At 36.6% G+C, this 22,138-nt stretch overlaps 1 protein-coding gene across 13 annotated transcripts in view; it reads left to right on the top strand.

Moving 5' to 3' along the window:
- Window positions 1-22,138, top strand: part of ey (eyeless) — a 2,912,801-nt gene that overhangs the window by 511,225 nt on the left and 2,379,438 nt on the right. For 10 of the 13 annotated variants that reach the window (XR_010947866.1, XR_010947867.1, XM_067758165.1 and 7 more), the window contains one exon: window positions 7,276-7,578. Coding sequence is in view for 11 of the 13 variants with exons in the window: in XM_067758165.1 (XP_067614266.1) it covers window positions 7,476-7,578 (103 nt within the window). In the remaining 2 variants the exon portion in view is untranslated. The remainder of the gene's footprint in view (window positions 1-7,275; window positions 7,579-22,138) is intronic. The other 3 variants (XM_067758159.1, XM_067758156.1, XM_067758163.1) reach the window with 1 other exon arrangement.

Here is a 22,138-nt window from a genome sequence, read left to right on the forward strand (position 1 = left end):
GCATAGATAACTCCACTCCAAAAAAGCGCGCTTTCTTGCTGAAATGTAAATGTATACCACGAAATTAGGGGCATGCACAAAATTTGGTGTACGTAAATTCGTGGTATCGCTTTGAGCGGTAATTTGAGATTTATATTCAATTTTTTTTTTCTGTTATCAATATTCATTCAAAACAATAGTACAGAAGATGAAATCTTGATAAATTATTTTAAATAAATGAAAAATTATTGAATAAGCAAAAGTTTTATAATGGCATTATTTCGTTAAAATGTTGTGCTTCGCATAGCTTTTTGATTAAAATATTGACGAATAAATTAATAAAAGTGTACCACGAAATTACATCAAAATCTTTCTCGGGGGTTTACTAACAATTAAAATACTTAAAAATAGGGTTTCTTATGAAATGTTAAAGAAAATATGAAAAACATAAAGTATTATATTACCCTAATTTTGTAGGTACCACGAAATTAGATACATCACAAAAAAGTGTGCCCCTAATTTCGTGGGTTAGAAATATTAAAAAAAAAAAATTTAAAAAATTATTGGAATGAGTTTTGCAGTAATAGAAACGTTTAAAAAATGTTATACCAAAAAATTATCATCATAAAAAGAAATTTACCGATAAAATTTTACAGGTTTAACAAAATACATTGGACTCCTTAACACTTTACTTGTCTCCCAACAACAGGCTCATTTTCCGAGCTTCCAACTTTATATTGCTTGATATTTAATATTAGGTTTTATATTAAAAATTAGTAAAATATCAATTATTATACCGTAAAAACCAATCTTTATTATGAAATTTTCAGTTTAAAGAAACACTCCCCCAATTCCTTGTTTGGAAGAAAAAATAGAAATTCCACGAAATAACGTACTAGCACGAAATTAGGGACACTCACCTTAATTATTCTGTTTTCTGATTTTTCAGAGTTTTTTTTCCTATCTCATATCCGGCTATTGCTATCATAATGCCGTTTGCTAATTTTTTCCACCAAAACATTTTGAAGAGAAAATAAAAGTTTCCTTCCTGTTTCCTTGAAAAAGACTAATTTAAACTCATTTTTAATAAAATGCCTTTGTTTTTATCCTTATTCTATTATTATTTAATCTAAGCATTCCAGTTTACTTAAAATTTTTTGTTAATTTATTTTTTCCTTATTTAATTAACATTACAAAAGCTATTATTTAAAAAATGTATTTCCAAAAATTTTAAATTTTCTTAAAAATGTTTGTTTAAGTTACTATTTTTAACATTCAAATATAATTTATGTTTTTTCTTACTCAATTAATTTTACAAAGTGTTTTTCTTAAAAATTAATTTTATGCCATTCTCAACGATAGCGTTAAACTCCGTTTTTATTTAATTCTTTCATATCAAGGTTTTTTTTCTATTTCCTTTTCTTTTCTTTATTCATTATTATTATCATTTTTCTTATTTATAACGATGTTATGCCATTTTTTAAAAAATAATGTTTAATTTATCCTAAGCATTTCAATTTTTCTTTTAATTTTAATTTTTCTTTACTATTTTTCAATAAAAATTTATTTGTCCTAAGCAGAGAATTTTCATTTTCTGCTACTAGTTGAACAACCGTTAGATTGCCAGATTTTTGCTAAATATACTTAAGTACTTCAATTAGTTGCTGCAAGTCAAAATATTCATTGCCGATTCGTTGCTGCTAGTTCCTTATTCCACTCTTATTATGCCTGCTGCCAGTCTTATTCCACCCTTTTTTATGATTTCCTTGCTGTTGCTGTTGTTATTTTTTTGTGTTTGAAAAAGGATTTGAACTGCTCTGCTTGTACTGGGACCGCCTAGTAACATGTTACAACTTGTCTATACTTTTGTTGGGGTGTGGTAAAATAAGTAAGGAAGTCTAAGTTCGGGTGAAACCGAACATTACTACCCAGCTGTACACTTGAAATGCTGTTGTTTGTTTTGCGTGCTTAATAGTGTTACAAGGCTGCGCAATAATACATATACATATGGTTCTATTCTGAACTAATTTTTCTTCGAGTTATGGCTCCCGAAACAGAAAATTGCTTAGTTATAAAAGGGGCGGTGCCACGCCCATTTTTTAAATTTGAAGATTTTCCTATGTATTGTTAAAAATCCACTTGGTAAATGAAATACCATTGATATAAAGCTCTTTTTGGCAAAGATATAGCTTATTCTATTCGTCCACGACCCTTTTAAAAATCTTTTATATAAAAGTGGGCGTGGTCCTTAACCGATTTCGTTAATTTTTCTTCCTTGTAGTATAGGCAACCTCTCTGCCGAATTTTGTTACGATAGGTTTAACGATTTTTGTTTTATGATTAATAATATTTGTAAAATTGATTTTATCAAAAGAGGGTTTTGCCACGCCCATTTTAAAAACTTTTTTTAATTTTTATCAAGAGCCTCAATATCAGTCCACACGTCAAATTTCAATATACTAGGGTGTATTATTTACTAAATAATCAGGTTTTTTGTGTTTACCAAAATGTTATAAATATAAAAAGTAAGAGTGGTTATCATCCGATTTCGTTCGTTTTTAATTCCAATCTATTCTGGTCCAGATAAGCTCGTGTACCAAATTTGCTGAAGATATCTCAATGTTTACTCAAGTTATAGTGTTAACGGGCAGACGGACGGACATGGCTCAATCTAATTTTTTTCGCTACTGATGATTTTGATATATGGAAGTCTATATCTATCCCGATTCCTTTATACCTGTACAACCAACCGTTATCCAATCAAAGTTATAATGCCCTGTGTACAAGTACAGCTGGGTATAAAAATGTCTAAAATAATTTACTAGATATACTAGGTGCATTAATTATGTGTATATCATCTAAACGTATATATTTTTCACATACATACACTTAGAGAAAAACGCCGTTCTAAAATCCAGCACCACCGGACTCAATTCAAGATTTTCATGTTCTTACTTTTTTGTTCTTGAAACACGACCGACCTGTTCTCAAAACAACAACCTTGTTCTTGAACTGACAGCCATTATCTTGAAAATAGAACGGCTGTTCTTAAAATATGAACAAATGTTCTTAAATTAAGTTCAAGTAAAAAGAAACGGTAAAATTCGTGTGTACTACAATGTTAAATACAACATTTGGCGCAAGCTATCAAGCAGTCGTAGTGGCCCAGTGGTTATGATGTTGTGGTTGCGATCGCGTGGCGCGAGGTCGATCACCGTCAAAACTATAAAATTGTTTAAAGCAATTTTTTAACTTTTATTTTTCGTTCAATTATTTTTCCATTTACTTATGCACAGTTAATTCTCAAACTTGTTATGAAATGTTTTAAGTTTATATGCAGATTACATCTTCAAATAAGAATAATTTCTCAATAAGAGAAACATATGAAAAAATGCATATTATGCATTTTTTTTAATTTTTGGAATATAATAAAAATGTTTTTGTTATAAATAGTTTTTATTTATGACAAAAAAATTATTATTAATAAAAAATAAATGGGTACCTGAAAAAAAAATACCTTCCCCTCTCATCAATGATCAAGCCCAAACCATTCTTGGATTGAGAACGAAAACTGTTAAATCGACCATAAGCCGTTCTCGGATCGTGAGAACGAAAAATCTTATTTTAAGCACAAATAGTGCTTGAAATGAGCACAGAAGGCTCACATATCAATCCAAACTGGGCATAAAATACGAACGGTGTGCTTGGAAAAACTGTTCTCAAAAAAAGCCCATCCGTCACGAGTTAAGAAACAACGTACTTAACAGACTTTTGTCAACGAATGTTCTTAATTTTGAACTTGTTTCATTCTTTTTAGAACGAATTTTTCTCCGAGTGTATGCGATTCATTCGCTTATCGAAAAAATTTAACCAAATCAGTAGATTATTTAAAAAAGTTATCATAATTTAGTATAAAAAATTCAGAAAAATATTTAATACTTAATTTTTGAATTGTGTTTTTGTTTTTTTTCTCTCTTTTTGGAAATATAGCTTTTAATTTATGTATATAGGAAACTAATTTCATGAAAGCAAAGAAAACAATTAGGTATGGGAAAAATTTGGCAATGTAAAGAAAAATCCAAAATCTTAAAAAAGTTTTTCAGATATACTCAGCTACATGCATGTACGCTGGTATATTTTATAACTTTCCGCGACAGAAAGGTATTTATTATTTTCTCCCTATAGAAATTATATTTAAATGGTGGTCGTAATTTTAAGGTTACTTAAAATATATAGTATATTTATCTGTTAATATGTTTCCAAAATTTGTTGACGTGGATTGCCGGAGTTTTTCGCTGTTAACTCACGTGGTACCGTTTAAGGACTCTTGGTGATTTTGATATAATATGATTTTGGCTGTGGACTTGGCCTTTTCCTCACTTTTATAATTAAAACGCAGGGATATTGGAGATATTTCCCAATTAGAAGGAATTTTGGACACTTCACAATATCTATTAAAACAACTTATTTAAAACAGAGTCCTCACTAAAAATCTCACTACACTTAGATTTAAAATTATTAGGAAAACTCATCATTCAGGGAATAATTCCTAGTAAAGGCTGGCAATATGGCTGCTTATACTCATATAGTGCTGGATGGTTTCTTCTTTTCTTTAATTCTTATGCCGAACCGGGATGAAAGTAATTAGCAATGCACCACTTTTCACTACTTTATTTTTTTTTTAGAGTTTACATTCGCACGAAATTAATTAAAACTTACTGGATGTTGTTTTCAGCATGATGGTTCCGAAGGAAAAGAAAGATGGGTTTCCTACGTTGTTGTATATGTGAAGTCGTTTTCGAAATATCGACCAAAGTGTGGACCAGGGTGACCCAGAACATCATCTGTCGGGTGCCGCTAATTTATTTACATATGTAATTCCACGAACAGTATTCCTGCCAAGATTCCAAGGGCTTTGGATTTCGCCCTGCAGAACTTTTTCGATTTTTCCCACTTAATATGGTAGATGTCACACCCATTTTACAAAGTTTTTTCTAAAGTTATATTTTGCGTCAAAAAACCAATCCAATCATCATGTTTCATCCCTTTTTTCGTATTTTTCATGTAATTATGGCATTTTTTCATTTTTCGAAATTTTCGATAGTGAAAAAGTGGGCGTGGTCATTGTCGTATTTCGCCCATTTTTATTACCAAGATAAAGTGAGTTTAGATAGGTACGCGAACTAAGTTTAGTAAAGATATATCGATTTTTGGTCAAGTTATCGTGTTAACGGCCGAGCGGAAGGACAGACGGTCGACTGTGTATAAAAACTGGGCGTGGCTTCAACCTATTTCGCCCATTTTCACAGAAAACAGTTATCGTCATAGAAGCTATGTCCTTACCAAATTTCACAACGATTGGTAAATTTTTGTTCGACTTATGGCATTAAAAGGATTCTAGACAAATTAAATGAAAAAGGGAGTAGCCACGCCCATTTAGAAATTGCCTTTTATTTTTGTATTTTGTTGCACCATATAATTACTGGAGTTGAATGTTCACATAATTTACTTATATACTGTAAAGATATAAAATTTTTTGTTAAAATTTGACTTTTAAATTTTTTTTTAATTGTTATTTAAAACACATATAGTAATAGGAGTAACGTTCCTGTCAAATTTCATCATGATATCTTCAACGACTGCCAAATTACAATTTGCAAAACTTTTAAATTACCTTCTTTTAAAAGTAGGTAGTGCCACGCCTATTGTCCAAGGTCAACCCATCTACCAAGTTTCTTCGCTTATTCGTGTTTAGTAATGAATTATCGCACATTTTCGGTTTTTCGAAATTTTCGATATCGAAAAAGTGGGCGTGGTTATAGTCCGATTTCGTTCATTTTAAATACCGATCTGAGATTAGAGCTCAGGAATTTACACACCAAATTTCATTAAGATACCTCAAAATTTACGCAAGTTATCGTGATTACGGACAGACGGACTGACGGACTTGGCTAAATGCATTTTTTTTTTTTGCCCAGATCATTTTGATATACAAAAGTCTATATCTATCTCGACTAGCTTATGCCGTTACGGGGTACCGTTATGTAAACAAAATTAATATACTCTGTGAGCTCTGCTCAGATGAGTATAAAAATGGTATCGTAAACATATGCTAAAAAATTAACTGTACGATATTAGAAGATGTGTTTTATAGGCACTAAATTTTTAGGTTTCTCTACTTATGAATGGTATTCACAGAATCTAATAAAAGTCCTATAACAAAACAACCAAAGTCGTGATATTTAAAGATAAAAAAGAAAAAGCGAAAGTTGAATAAAAGAAGTTTGGTTGCACATACACATACATACATAAACACAAGCTATATGGGTAAAGATATTTGAGCAAACAACTCCCCGCTTGCTACTGGATTCGGACTTTCGTTCTTCTCTTCAATTTTTGTAAATATCTCGTCCCCTTCAGGATGAAAGACATACTCCTACACATTAATACCTTTCGACTCCATAACCTCTCATAGTCGTGCTTGAAGTTCGGATTTATTACCGGTTGTATTCAACCCATGGTTCTCCAACTCCTTTTTCAGTTGCTGGATCTTAAATTGACTCAACTTGGTTATGTCCCTGGAACTTATTCAACAATTCCTTCTCTGACACCAATTGTAACGAGTTTCGGGAAATTCTGATTAATTTGCAGCTTTTGCAAATGTTCGAATAGCTGAACTGTCGAATAAATAACTGAAATATTCAGTATGGCAAATTTTCCTTTATTTACAACACTGAGGCAATTACAATACTCGCGTCCCTCAATTATATATAGCATTTAAAATCAAACTGATTGATTAACTTTTGCACCGCGCTGCTTTTATACTCTCATTTAGCCTCGTTCACTTATTTCTCCTAAGGTCTAGACTTTTCATGAACAAGTCTCCTGGAACAGTTGTATCTCATAGTTGGTTATTTAGCTATATACATGTATATCTGTAAAGCCCTCCCTCGGCAAAAGAAAGTCACTTATCGTGCCCGTCCTTCTGTATAGTGCAGAAACATGGACCATGACAACATCAGATGAAGCGCCTCTGGGAGGGTTTAAGAGAAAAGTTCATCGTAAGATTTATGGACCTCTACGCGTTGGCGATGGCGAGTACCGAAGAAGATTTAACGATGAGCTGTACGAGATCTACGCAGACATCAACATAGTCCAGCACTATCAACAGTGGAAAATTCCTTTCAAGCAAAAGAAGAAAAACTCAGCCTTAATTTAATTGAAAAGACCATTCCTGGTTTCTATAGTTTACTTTTACGAATTTTTATAAATATTTTTTACTCTCTTACATTGCAGACTATATTAATGAAAGCCACTGATTTTTGGTAAAAATTTTCCAGTTCCAAAACATCGTAAAATTGGAATAGGCGGTGAAACGGACGACAGAAATCATATACCATAAAGCATATTTTCCGCTTATAGTAATCGAGACATTTTCTCATAGCATATTTTCAAAGGAATAACAACAAGCGGCGCAATATTAAGCATTTCTTCAAATGTTCGCTCTACAGCCAACTTCATCGATAAGCGCCGTTATTTCCCCTTGGCCTGGCCCTATAATGGATCGTATATCAACTTTTGATGACATGTCTCATAAAGGTAACGCATTATAATATATAGAGAAAGTGCATGTTGAGTTCATTTAAACATGTTGTGTTGAGTACTTAAACATGTTCAGCTTATGCAAACATGATAACATAAGGGTTAACATGGAAATCTACACAGTTGCATTCTTTTATTCTCTTTGATTCTATCGTTCGTAACTTCCAATAATTAGTTAATAAGGACTAGTAAAATGACTTTGACATTGATCGCGTGCTTTTCAACTCGCTAACATTGCCGCTGCCTAAATAATTAGAATTTGTAAAATTTATGCATAATTTAACGCATACCTCAAATGCTTAATTGTAATAAGTCTGAAAAGTGTTAAATAAATTGATTAAAATGGGAAAGAAATTCCTAGAGCTATTATTTTCTTCATTGCACGTTTTGCAAGCAAATCAACCGCAACAACAGAAGCTACCATTTGATCGCCGCATACATTCCACAATCGAAGCAAAATGCGCCGCACGAGTGCATGTATATTTTTTTAGTCTATCTGCTCTATTAAGTATATCTATTATTTAATAAAAAACTGCTTAGTTTCTTCATTTTAAAAACTAGGAAATTATTCAGTTTATCGATAAGAAAGATTTTTATATAGTTAACTAGCATACCCGGCAGATGTTGTTCTGTCCTTACTTTGGTCTATCTGCATAACTTTTAAGAAGTGTTTACATCTTACTCTGCCTCTCTCCCCCTTTTCGTTATCCTTTTATTCACATCTCCCTCTGTCATTCTCCTCCTCTGCTTCTCTTTCTCCCTCTCCGACTTTTCCTTCAATGTATCTATCCCGAACTCCATATCTTCTTTTTACTCTATCTCTTTCTCAGTCTCATTATCCTTCCCTTCTTTCTCTTCTCCGATTCCTCTTATTCCTCTCCATCTTTTTTTCCCTGTCCCAGATCCAGTTTCAGTAACAGTCTCAGACCAAGTTCCGCTCCCAGTTCAAGTTTCTATTCTAGTGCCAGTCACAGTACCACTCCCAGTCGGTCCCTGGTCCATTTCCCGAAAAAATAGGTTTGCAAATACTGCAAAGGCCTACCTTTATACCAAATTGCAGGCAATTCGAACGGTGAATACAATTTGTTCAAATAGATTGATCCCTGGTCCACTTACCGGAAAAAAAGTTTCGTAAATACATATCCAGGCAAAGGGCTACATAAACTAAATTTCAGGCAAATCGAACGATGGATAGAATTTGTTCGAATAGACCGGTCACTGATCAACTTACAGGAAAGAACTTTTCGCAGGGAATATTCTAAAAATAAGAGTTAGCGAAATCGGTCCAACCGTTCTCGAGTTTTGCGCTTAGCAGCACATGCAGATGCTCATTTTTATATTGTAGAATAAAATAATGAGCTCTCATTTTTTGTATTCACTAGCTCAAGGCCGTAAATTAAGATTATTACAATTAAGATATCCTAACTGCCAACTGGATATCCATTCGAAACTTGCAACTATCCTTCAGGATTCGGATAATTTTTTAAAAAGTATTCAACATATTTCACGCAAACTGTGTAGTGAGTAAGTAAGGCAACAAAAAACAAGTAAGGACGCGATTCACTCATACCCTTCATGAATGGGGCTGAACAATAATCTTATCCCATTCGTAATATCCAAATAATCGGCTGTATAAGATAAGAAATATATACTGAACAGATGTACATACATAAGCGATTTTTAAGATAAAAATAAAATAAAAAATAAGTAGGTTGTTTGTGTCAGAATGCAAAGTTTCACGTTTTTTGTGGTCTGCATGTTGAAACTATGACCAAGAATCACTTATTTTAACAATATATTCTCTGTGATTTTTTCAGACAACAATATATACTATATATGTAAGCATTCGGTGAAATTTGAAGGCTCTAGCTCTGAAAATGGGGCAGTAATTACGAAAAGTTTCTTATCTGAACTAACGATCTCATCCATTTTTGCAGACAACAATATGTGCAATATACGAAAGCATATGGTGAAGATTTAAGCTTCAATCTGATAAATTGAGGAAGATATGACAAACATCCTCTTTCTCTGAAAAATCGCTTGCATGGAGGGTATATGCTATAGTGGTCCGATCCGGCCGGTTCGGACAAATGTCTAATCGGTCACCTAAATACACCCGCTCACCATATTTTATCAAGATATCTCAAAAATTGAGGGACTAGTTTGCATACAAACAGACAGACGGACAGACGGACATGGCTAAATCCACTCAGCTCTTCATCCTGATTATTTCGGTATACTTAATGGTGGGTCTATTTTCCTTTAAGGACTTACAATTTTGGGATTCGTGACGAAGTTACAATCTACCCTAATATAAACGCACGCAAGTCATTTTCTGTCAAAAATGTCTCATGCACATACAACTTGTATGAGAGCAACCGAAATTGAATTTGCTGCGTGAAAACCTAACTCCATTCCCAATTTTTGTTCTGTGTGACATTTAGATTTGACGTTTGCATACATGTTTTACATTACCGCAATGCATACTTATTTCGGTTAGGGCAAAAATCGCCGGTTGTTTGCGTGCGCTAAAAACGCAGTGCGATTTTATTAGGTTGGCATGTTAATATACCATTTCATTTTCATGAAAAGTATAATTATGGTTTATTCAAAGAACTTGTAAATCTTAAGTAATGACTATAAAGTAAAGGTTTATAAATCTATAATTGAGCCTTATTTTAATTATTGTTATTTTATGTAAACGTTATAATACCCCTATACAAGGTATGATTTTACGTTTCAACTGTCTTAATTATTTGTCCAGAAACTACTCCGACATACGTAATGTCCTGCATGCGATGTGTCGCCACATGACACCAACCGTACTTTCAATTTTAAAGTGGAACCTGCGTATCTAACACCAATCTGCCTATTGTTCCCCATCCACATCCTAACAAGGCTGGCCGATGTGGATTCGACAACAGATTACCTCTCAAAAACACTGATATTCGACAGGAATTACAAGGTGAAGATACCCTCTAGAACGGATTGGTCGGCCGACAGAGTTGGCAGGGAGGGGGTCACCTCACTCTACACTGACGGATACAAAATGGACTGCGGCGTCGGTACAGGTGTCTTCTCCAACCAACTAAAAGTCGCAATCCCCAGCTAGTATCTTCCAAGCAGAGCTGCAAGGAATAGGGAGAGCATGCACCTTCCTGCTGCAGAACCGGATAGACGGTGAGGTAGTCATATACTCCGACAGTAAAGCAGCGCTCAAAGCGCTAGAATCACCGTACACATCCTCTAAAACCATCGATAACTGTAAGGGGGTGCTACGTGGAGCAGCTAACCAAGCAGCTATCACACTCAGCTGGGTAACCGGCCACACGAACAAATATTGCATCATGGCTGAGTAGCTACTTAAGGCAGCTCAAAAGCTTCGATAATTTATCGATAAAAAATTCCCTGGAATTAATCGAAAAGATTAAAAATTTACATTTGACTTCCAAGGATTGTTTTGCATCATTCGATATAACTTCGTATTGTTCGAATGTACCAAGAAATGGTGTCATGGATTCGTTGCGTATTTGGGTTGATAAACAAAATATTAATCCGACGATCGCCAATGCACTATTTGACTTAACGTATACTTGCACTAACCAATCCTTTTTCCAGTTTAGAGGTGAGTTCTATGAACAAACGGATGGTTTACCAATGGGGTTAAATATAAGCCCCTTTGCAACTTGTTCATGAACACAATAGAAGAACAGCTAATTCGAAGCTCTCTCTTTCCACGCTTTTACAGTCGATATGTTGATGACTGCTTTATTTCCATTGAGAGAAACAAACTCCAGCAGACACCAAATTATTTAACTCAATGAATAATTCCATACAATTTACATGCGAGCACGAAACCATTAATTACTTGCACTTTTTGGACTTGGCGGCCACCGTGGTGTGATGGTAGCGTGCTCCGCCTACCACACCGAATGTCCTGGGTTCACACCCCGGGCAAAGCAACATCAAAATTTTAGAAATAAGGTTTTTCAATTAGAAGAAAATTTTTCAAAGCGGGGTCGCCCCTCGGCAGTGTTTGGCAAGCACTCCGAGTGTATTTCTGCCATTAAAAGCTTTCAGTGAAAACTCATCTGCCTCGCAGATGCCGTTCGGAGTCGGCTTAAAACAAGTAGGTCCCGTCCCGCCAATTTGTAGGAAAAATTTAGGAGGAGCACGACGCAAATTGGAAGAGAAGCTCGGCCCAAAATCTCTTCGGAGGTTATCGCGCCTTACATTTATTTATTTTTTTTTGGACTTAAAACTTAAACACAATACTGATGGAGCTATCGAATTTAGTATTTATCGGAAGCCGACATCGACTGAGCGCTTTATCCCAATTGAGTCGAACCATTACTACTCTCACAAATTAGCTGCTTTCAATTCGATGGTGCATCGTCTTGTAAATGTCCCACTGAGCGATGACGCATATAAAAAAGAAAAGCAGACAGTAACACATATTGCAGAAAAAAATGGGTATAGCTCTAGCAGTATAGAGCAACTAGTGAGACAACACCGAACCAAAAAAGATCGACGTGAGAGCAGTTCTTTTTTCGAAACGGTAGGCGTGGAAGATAAAAATAGGTCTTGGTGTAGCATGACATATTATTGGCGATCTTTTAATAATATTAAAAAAATATTTAATGCAGTAGATTTAAAAGTCGCTCCGAAAACGACACCAAAACTCAAATCCTTACTGAATTCAGCCAAAGATAAGTGTGAAAATCTGAACAAACCGGGAATTTACTTCATCACTTGCTCATACAAAGATGACGACGGGAAAGAATGTGGCGCAATATACATAGGCCAATCGACACGCACTGTTCGGACCAGGTCCAACGAAATCTTGAAATACATAAAAAATATTGAACCGAAAAGTGGAATCGCTGAACACGCTTTATCGAATCAGCACTCGATAAGTTTTGACGATTGCAAATTAATTAAATCTGAATATAATGTAAATAGATTGAATATTTTAGAATCGTTATATATTTATGTAAACAAAAATGTCTCAGTAAATCGTGATACTGGTCCACTGTATTCTAGTTTTTTCACAGCGTTGCAATAAACTTCGCTAGTTCCGTATCTTGTTAGTACATATGAATTTTGTTATTGCATATTAATTTTTATACTCAGTTGAGCAGAGCTCACAGAGTATATTAACTTTGATTGCATAACGGTTGGTTGTACAGGTATAAAGGAATCGAGATAGATATAGACTTCCATATATAAAAATCATCAGTATCGAAAAAAAATTCGATTGACCCATGTCCGTCCGTCCGTCCGTCTGTCCGTTAACACGATAACTTGAGTAAATTTTGAGGTATCTTGATGAAATTTGGTATGTAGGTTCCTGGGCACTCATCTCAGATCGCTATTTAAAATGAACGATATCGGACAATAACCACGCCCACTTTTTCGATATCGATGAAGTAGGTGAGTTGAGCTTATGACGCAGAATAGAAAACTAGTAAAATTTTGGACAATGGGCGTGGCACCGCCCACTTTTAAAAGAAGGTAATTTAGAAGTTTTGCAAGCTGTAATTTGGCAGTCGTTGAAGATATTTTGACGAAATTTGGCAGGAACGTTACTCTTATTACTTTATGTCTGCTTAAAAAAAATTAACAAAATCAGAGAACGACCACGCCCACTTTTTAAAAAAAAATTTTTTTTAATTCAAATTTTAAAAGAAAAGTTAATACCTTTACAGCATATAAGTAAATTATGCCAACATTCAACCCCAGTAATGATATGGTGCAACAAAATACAAAAATAAGAGAACATTTCAAAATGGGCGTGGCTCCGCCCTTTTTCACTTAATTTGTCTAGGATGCTTTTAATGCCATAAGTCGAACAAAAATTAACCAATCCTTGTGAAATTTGGTAGAGGCTTAGCTTCTAGGACGATAACTGTTTTCTGTGAAAAAGGGCGAAATCGGTTGAAGCCAGTCCCAGTTTTTATACACAGTCGACCGTCTGTCCTTCCGCTCGGCCGTTAACACGATAACTTGAGCAAAAATTGATATATCTTTACTAAACTCAGTTCACGTACTTATCTGAACTCACTTTGTATTGGTGTAAAAATTGGCCGAAGTCCGACTATGGCCACGCCCACTTTTTCGATATCGAAAATTACGAAAAATGAAAAAAAATGCCATAATTATATACCAAATACGAAAAAAGGGATGAAACATGGTAATTGTATTGGTCTATTGACGCAAAATATAACTTTAGAAAAAAACTTGGTAAAATGGGTGTGACACCTACCATATTAAGTAGAAGAAAATGAAAAAGTTTTGCAGTGCGAAATCAAAAGCCCTTGGAATCTTGGAAGGAATACTGTACGTGGTATTACATATATAAATAAATTAGCGGTACCCGACAGATGATGTTCTGGATCACCCTGGTCCACATTTTGGTAGATATCTCGAAAAAACCTTCACATATACAACTAAGGGCCACTCCCTTTTAAAACCCTAATTAATACCTTTAATTTGATACCCATATCGTAAAAACACATTCTAGAATCACCCCTGGTCCACGTTTATGGCGATATCTCTAAAAGGCGTCCACATATAGAACTAAGGCCCACTCCTTTTTAAAATACTCATTAACACCTTTCATTTGATACCCATATCGTACAAACAAATTCTAGAGTCACCCCTGGTCCACCTTTATGTCGATACCTCGAAAAGCCGTCCACCTATAGAACTAAGGCCCACGCCTTTTTAAAATACTCATTAACACCTTTCATTTGATACGCATATCGTACAAAAAAATTCTAGAGTCACCCCTGGCCCACCTTTATGGCGATATCTCGAAAAGGCATCCACTTATAGAGCTAAGGCCCACTCCCTTTTAAAATACTCATTAACACCTTTCATTTCATACCCATATTGTATAAACAAATTCTAGAGTCACCCCTGGTCCACCTTTATGTCGATATCTCGAAAAGGCGTCCACCTACAGAACTAAGGCCCACGCCCTTTTAAAATACTCATTAACACCTTTCATTTGATACCCATATAGTACAAACAAATTCTAGAGTCACCCCTGGTCCACGTTTATGGCGATATCTCGAAAAGGCGTCCACATATAGAACTAAGGCCCACGCCCTCTTAACATACTCATTAACACCTTTCATTTGATACCCATATCGTACAAACAAATTCTAGAGTAACCCCTGGTCCACCTTTATGGCGATATCTCGAAAAGGCGTCCACCTATAGAACTAAGCCCCACACCCTTTTAAAATACTCATTAGCACCTTTCATTTGATACCCATATTGTACAAACGCATTCTAGAGTCACCCCTGGTCCACGTTTATGGCGATATCCCGAAAAGGCGTCCACCCATAGAACAAAGGTCCACTCCCCTTTAAAAGATTTATTACACTTTTCGTTTGACACCCATATTGTACAAACGCATTCTAGAGTCAACCCAGGGATTCAAGGGGTTGTGTAGCGCAATATATAGCTTCTCCAACCCAATTGTCAACCTCACCTTCGAGCGGCGAATCCCGCTTCACTAACAGACGAGGCTCTGGCGACCCCAAGCTCCTCATGGAACTTGGGGGTGGGGAGGGAGGGATGGCCTGAAGGTTTAATGTGGCCATATAAATCGTTCCCGAGATGGTCGGGCCAGCACCTCAATGGTGCTGTGTTAGGGGAGAGTATCGGATCTGTATCCGACAAAGGACCATCACATCGATAACACTCCCCAAAGCCTTCGGGGAGTAACCTAATCGCTACAACAACAACAGAGTCAACCCAGGTCCACTTTTATAACGATATTCTGAAAAGGCGTTCACCTATGGAACTAAGGCCCACTCCCTTTTAAAATACTCATTAACACCTTTCATTTGATACCCATATAGTACAAACAAATTCTAGAGTCACCCCTGGTCCACGTTTATGGCGATATCTCGAAAAGGCGTCCACATATAGAACTAAGGCCCACGCCCTCTTAACATACTCATTAACACCTTTCATTTGATACTCATATCGTACAATCAAATTCTAGAGTCACCCCTGGTCCATCTTTATGGCGATATCTCGAAAAGGCGTCCATCTATAGAACTTAGGCCCACGCTCTTTTAAAATACTCATTAATACCTTTTATTTGATACCTTTTATTTGATATCGTACAAAATAAATTCTAGAGTCACCCCTGGTCCACCTTTATGGTGATATCTCGAAATGACGTCCACCTATAGAACTTAGGCCCACTCTCTTTTAAAATAATCATTAACACATTTCATTTGATACCCGTATCATACAAACAAATTCTCGAGTCAGGCCTGGTCCACCTTTATGGCGATATCCCTAAATGGCGTCCATCTATAGATCTATGGCCCACTTCCTCTTAAAATACTCTTTAATACCTTCCATATGATACACATGTCATACAAACACATTCCAGGGTTACCCTAGGTTCCTTTTACAACATGGTGATTTCCCTTACTTTTTCTCCTCAGCTCTCAACTGAGTATGTAATGTTCGGTTACACCCGAACTTAGCCTTATTTACTTGTTTTTGTTTATCTTTGTCTCATTTCTCTTTACATTGTATTTGCATTGTATCAGTTTTTTTAATGCTTCACTGAGTGATTTTGTTAGGCTTAGTTGTTAATTTCTGTTGACAATGGTTAGTTGAATACTAGCAACTGATGATGACACCACGCGCGTGTCGAAACAATTGTACTGTTATAAATAAAACAATTTAAAAGACTAAAAGGTGTTGTTTCAATTGTATATGTTGTGTCGAAAATGTTTTGTTCAGGATATACGGCGCTCCAATACGGGATTTGATGACCCAGGCCAGAAACGATAGCCAAGATCTTGCTTGATCATCGCACGCAATTGCAACTCCTATCTGACCTTAAGGTCAACAGTTGGGTCGGAGTCGGATCAAAATACTCGTTTACAGAGTTGCACGTTTACTCCGACGCTTCCGAGCGCGCCTATGCCGCTGTCATATACGCTCGCACTGTACGTGAGGATGGTCACATCACAATCGGCTTAATTTCTTCAAAGACTAAGGTTGTCGCGCTAAAAACAACAACATTACCTCGTCTCGAGTTGTGCGCTGCACATCTCGCTGCAAAATTGGTCAAGGCTGTTACGTATAGTTGGAAGGATTTTCGTTGTCCATTGATAGCATGGACAGATTCACCAATTACGTTAGCGTGGCTGCAAGAACACTCTAATAAATGGGAAACATTCGTCGCAAATCGCGTCGCCTATATTCACGAAGTTATACCCCCAGAATGCTGGAACCTCGTACGCTCTGAAAGGGGTCTACCACGTTATCCGCAAAATCAAAATCCCCAAAACAAAATCCCCAAATCAAAATCCCCACACTCATAATCCCCAACACAAAATCCCCATTTTATGTGTGAAATAAATTCAAATTAGGTTTATAATCGCCGCGACCAAAAGAAGCTAATAATCCATATCAACTTTCTGCATAGGCGCCCTTCGGCAGCGCCTTTAAGAAATAACCCTGTGCTACGCCATGCCAAGCCCGGGTGTGTGGTATACCCGTGGCTACTGCCACGGTGATGTCCTTCTGCGTAGTACACGCTTCTGTTAGCTTCTTCGAATTAGAGCGACTAGCAGTCCTAGATATGGATAAATAAAAATATGTATTGCCAAAAAGTGAATATATAGTTATACATACATAAATATGAATGAAAGAGGAAAGAGATATTGCTATTTTTTACACGGTCATGATGTTTATTATAGCATTGGGATTTTGTGTTTGGGGATTTTGATTTTGGGGATTTTGAATTTGGGGATTATGTGTTTGGGCATTTTTTATACTCAGTTGAGCAGAGCTCACAGAGTATATTAACTTTGGTTTGATAACTGTTGGTTGTACAGGTATAAAGGAATCGATATAGATATAGACTTCCATATATCAAAATCATCAGTATCGAAAAAAAATTCGATTGAGCCATGTCCGTCCGTCCGTCCGTCCGTCCGTTAACACGATAACTTGAGTAAATTATGAGGTATATTGATGAAATTTGGTATGTGGGCTCCTGGGTACTCATCTCAGATCGGTATTTAAAATGAACGATATCGGACTATAACCACGCCCACTTTTTCGATATCGAAAATTTCGAGAATCGAAATTTTCGATATCGAAAAAGTGCGATAATTCATTACCAAATATGGATAAAGCGATGACACTTGGTAGGTGAGTTGAACTTATTACGCAGAATAGAAAATTAGTAAAATTTTGGACAATTGGCATGGCACCGCCCACTTTTAAAAGAAGGTAATTTAGAAGTTTTGCAAGCTGTAATTTGGCAGTCGTTGAAGATATTATGATGAAATTTGGCAGGAACGTTACCCTTATTACTATATGTATGTCTAATAAAAATTAGCAAAATCGGAGAACGACCTCGCCCACTTTTTAAAAAAAAAAATTTGAAAGTCAAATTTTAAAAGAAAAGTTAATATCTTTAGAGTATATAATTAAATTATGTCAACATTCAACTCCAGCAATGGTATGGTGCAACAAAATACAAAAATTAAAGAAATTTTCAAAATGGGCGTGGCTCCGCCCTTTTTCATTTAATTTGTCTAGGATACTTTTAATGCCATATGTCTAACAAAACATTACCAATCCTTGTGAAATTTGGTAGAGGCTTAGATTCTAGGACGATAACTGTTTTCTGTCAAAAAGGCGAAATCGCTTGAAGCCGCGCCCAGTTTTTATACACAGTCGACCGTCTGTCCTTCCGCTCGGCCGTTAACACGATAACTTGAGCAAAAATCGATATATCTTCACTAAACTCAGTTCACGTACTTACCTGAACTCAATTTATATTGGTGTAAAAAATGGCCGAAATCCGACTATGACCACGCCCACTTTTTCGATATCGAAAATTACTAAAAATGAAAAAAATGCCATAATAATATACCAAATACGAAAAAAGGGATGAAATATGGTAATTGGATTGGTCTATTGGTCACCTATAGAACTAAAGCCCACTCCCTTTAAAAATACTTATTAACACCTTTCATTTGATACCCATATCGTACAAACAAATTCAAGAGTCAGCCCTGGTCCACCTTTATGGCGATATCTCGAAAACGCGTCCACCCATATACCTAAGGCCCACTCCGTTTTAAAATACTCATCAACACCTTTCGTTTGATACCCATTATTGTAAAAACGCATTATAGAGTCACCCCTGGTCCACGTTTATGGCGATATCTCGAAAAGGCGTCCACTTATAGATTTAAGGCCCACTCCCTTTTAAAATACTCATTAACGGCTTTCATTTGATACCCATATCGTAGAAAAAAATTCAAGAGTCACCCCTGGTCCACGTTTATGTTGATATCCCGAAAAGGCGTCCACCCATAGAACTAAGGCCCATTCCCTTTTAAAATTCTTATTAACACCTTTCGTTTGATACCCATATTATACAAAAGAATTCTAGAGTCAACCCTGGTCCACCTTTATAACGATATTCCGAAAAGGCGTCCATCTATAGAACTAAGGCCCACTCCCTTTTAAAATTCTCATTAACACTTTTTATTTGATATCCATATCGTACAAACAAATTCTAGAGTCACCCCTGGTCCACCTTTATGGCGATATCTCGAAAAGGCGTCCTCCTATAGAACTTAGGCCCACTTCTTTTTAAAATACTCATTAACACTTTCATTTGATACCCATGTCATACAAACAAATTCTAGAGTCACCCCTGGTCCACGTTTATGGCGGTATCCCGAAAAGGCGTCCACCCATAGAACTAAGGCCCATTCCCTTTTAAAATACTTATTAGCAACTTTCCTTTGATACCCATATTGTACAAACGCATTCTAGAGTCACCCCTGGTCCACGTTTATGGCGATATATCGAAAAGGCGTCCACCCATAGAACTAAGGCACACTCCCTTTTAAAATACTCATTAACACCTTTCATTTGATACCCATATCGTACAAACAAATTCTAGAGTCACCCCTGGTCCACCTCTATGGCGATATCTCGAAAAGGCGTCCACCTATAGAACTTAGGCCCACTCGCTTTTAAAATACTCATTAACACCTTTCATTTGATACCCATATCGTACAAACAAATTCTAGAGTTACCCCTGGTCCACCTTTATGGCGATATCTCGAAAAGGCGTCCTCCTATAGAACTTAGGCCCACTCCCTTTTAAAATACTCATTAACACTTTCATTTGATACCCATGTCGTACAAACAGATTCTAGAGTCAGCCCTGGTCCACCGTTATGGCGATATCCCTAAATGGCGTCCATCTATAGAACTATGGCCCACTCCCTCTTAAAATACTCTTTAATACCTTCCATTTGATACACATGTCATACAAACACTTTCCAGGGTTACCCTAGGTTCATTTTACTACGAGTTGATTTTCCCTTATTTTGTCTCCATAGCTCTCAACTGAGTATGTAATGTTCGGTTACACCCGAACTTAGCCTTCCTTACTTGTTTATCTTTGGGGATTTTGTGTTTGATTATTTTTTTTTGGGGATTTCGTAGCACTTCCCTCTGAAAGCAATCCTGCTGACTGCGCGTCCAGAGGCATATCTTCGCTTCAAATCTTACATCATCAGCTATGGTGGTTCGGGCCTGAATTCTTACACGCAGATGAACATTTCTGGAAACAACCCGCTCAAATAATGCGTACAACCGAGAGAGGCTTACGAAAAATTAAGGCTTGTATTGCAGCTACTGATGTTCACTGGTCGGTCATGACAAAATACTCATCTTATTCGAAATTAAGAAGAATTATCGCTTATGTATTGAGATTTATATACAATACCCGCTCTAGCTCGCTTGGCATCAATAACAAAAAAACTGGTATTCCCAATTGTCAGGAATTGCTCGAGTAAGAACGAAGATTAATTAACACACAAAATTTCTATTTATCTAACGAAATACGTTGTTGCAGGGAAAAAAGGGCGATTCCATTGCGTAGTAGCTTGCTACGTTTGCAACCGTTTCTCGATTCGTTTGGAATTCTTCGTGTTGGAGGTCGTTTAAAATCCGCAGATGTTCTGAATGATGTCAGACAACTTTTTATACTGCCAAAAAACTCTCTGCTTTCAAAACTCGTTGTTTTCGACATACATCACCATACGCTACATGCCGGCCCTCGCATAATGCAAGTAATCCTCCAACTCCGCTATTGGTTCGTGGGTGCTCACAACATAATTCATAATATCTATCGAAAATGCGTCAAATGTACCGCTTTAAATCGCAAACTCGCAACGCAATCTATGGTGATCTTCCCTCGCCTCGCTTAACGTATGCTCTCTGCTTGACTCGTACAGCAGTAGACTTTGCTGGGCCTTATGTATACAAATTTACTCAGGGAAGAGGAGCTAAATACTTAGCGTGGTTGCCAAGGCGCATATGCGCTGACTCTTTACTCGATGACAGCAGGTACTTCGTTTTGTCCTCATTCACCATCAAACCCATCTTTACCGCTTCTTTTTCCAGTTTGGAGTAAGCAGAGCTAACAGCGCGGGTGTTTAGGCCGAGGAGCTAAATACATAAAAGGTTATATATCTTCATTTGTCTGCATGTGCACAGGTGCAATGCAACTCAGATTTGTTGGAGATCTTTCAAGTTCCTCATTTCTAAATGCCTTTAAACGATTCATCAACCGCAGAGGCTATTGCAAAGAAATGTTTTCGGATAACGGGACAAATTTCGTTGGTGCAGAAGGGGAACTCCGTGAGAAATATTAAGAGTGCATGCAAGACCCCCCACTTCAATCGTTTTTTGCAGCCTCTGCTATTGAGTGGCGATTCAATCCACCGTCCGCACCTCACATGGGAGGATATGGGAAACTGGAATCAAACGCATAAAATATCGTCTTAAACGCTCCCTCCGGGAAACTCTCTTAAACTATGAGGAGTTTAGTACGCTTTTAACGGAGGTGGAGGCTTGTGTCATCTCCCGTCCATTATGCGACATTTCATCGGATGCAAGCGATTTATCCATTTTAACGCCTGGCCACTTTCTAGTAGGCGAACCATTGCGGGCAATTCCAGAGCCTGAGGGTCAAGGGTTTTCTGGAACCCTGCAACAGAGGTGGCAGTGGATCTCTGCTATTCGTCAACATTTTTGGCGTCGTTGGAGAGACGAATACCTCGTCAGCTGGCAACGACGTGTTAAGTGGTTTCGTCCATCACGAAATTTTCAAGAACAGCGACGACGTCTCCGTTTTTAATGAACCATCTCCTCCGACAAAGTGGACACTCGGAAGAATAATTCATTGCCATCCTGGTACAGATGGTCACGTACGCTTCGTAACGATAAAAACCGCAAATGGAGAATTCACTCGACCAATATCTAAGCTGTGTCTTCTACCAACAAAAGGGGATGTATTTTCCGAAGAAAACTAATATGCAGTTATTTAACTTAATTTAGGTTTGGAATTTCTATTTGCTAAAGCTTTGTATTTAAATGTCCTACGAATGACTCCCAAATGACCCCGAGGGATGTGTTTGTATAACATGTGTATCAAATGGAAGGTATTAAAGAGTATTTTAAGAGAGAGTG

The sequence above is a fragment of the Eurosta solidaginis genome, chromosome X (assembly GCF_040869045.1).
Source record: "Eurosta solidaginis isolate ZX-2024a chromosome X, ASM4086904v1, whole genome shotgun sequence".
NCBI lineage: Eukaryota > Metazoa > Arthropoda > Insecta > Diptera > Tephritidae > Eurosta > Eurosta solidaginis.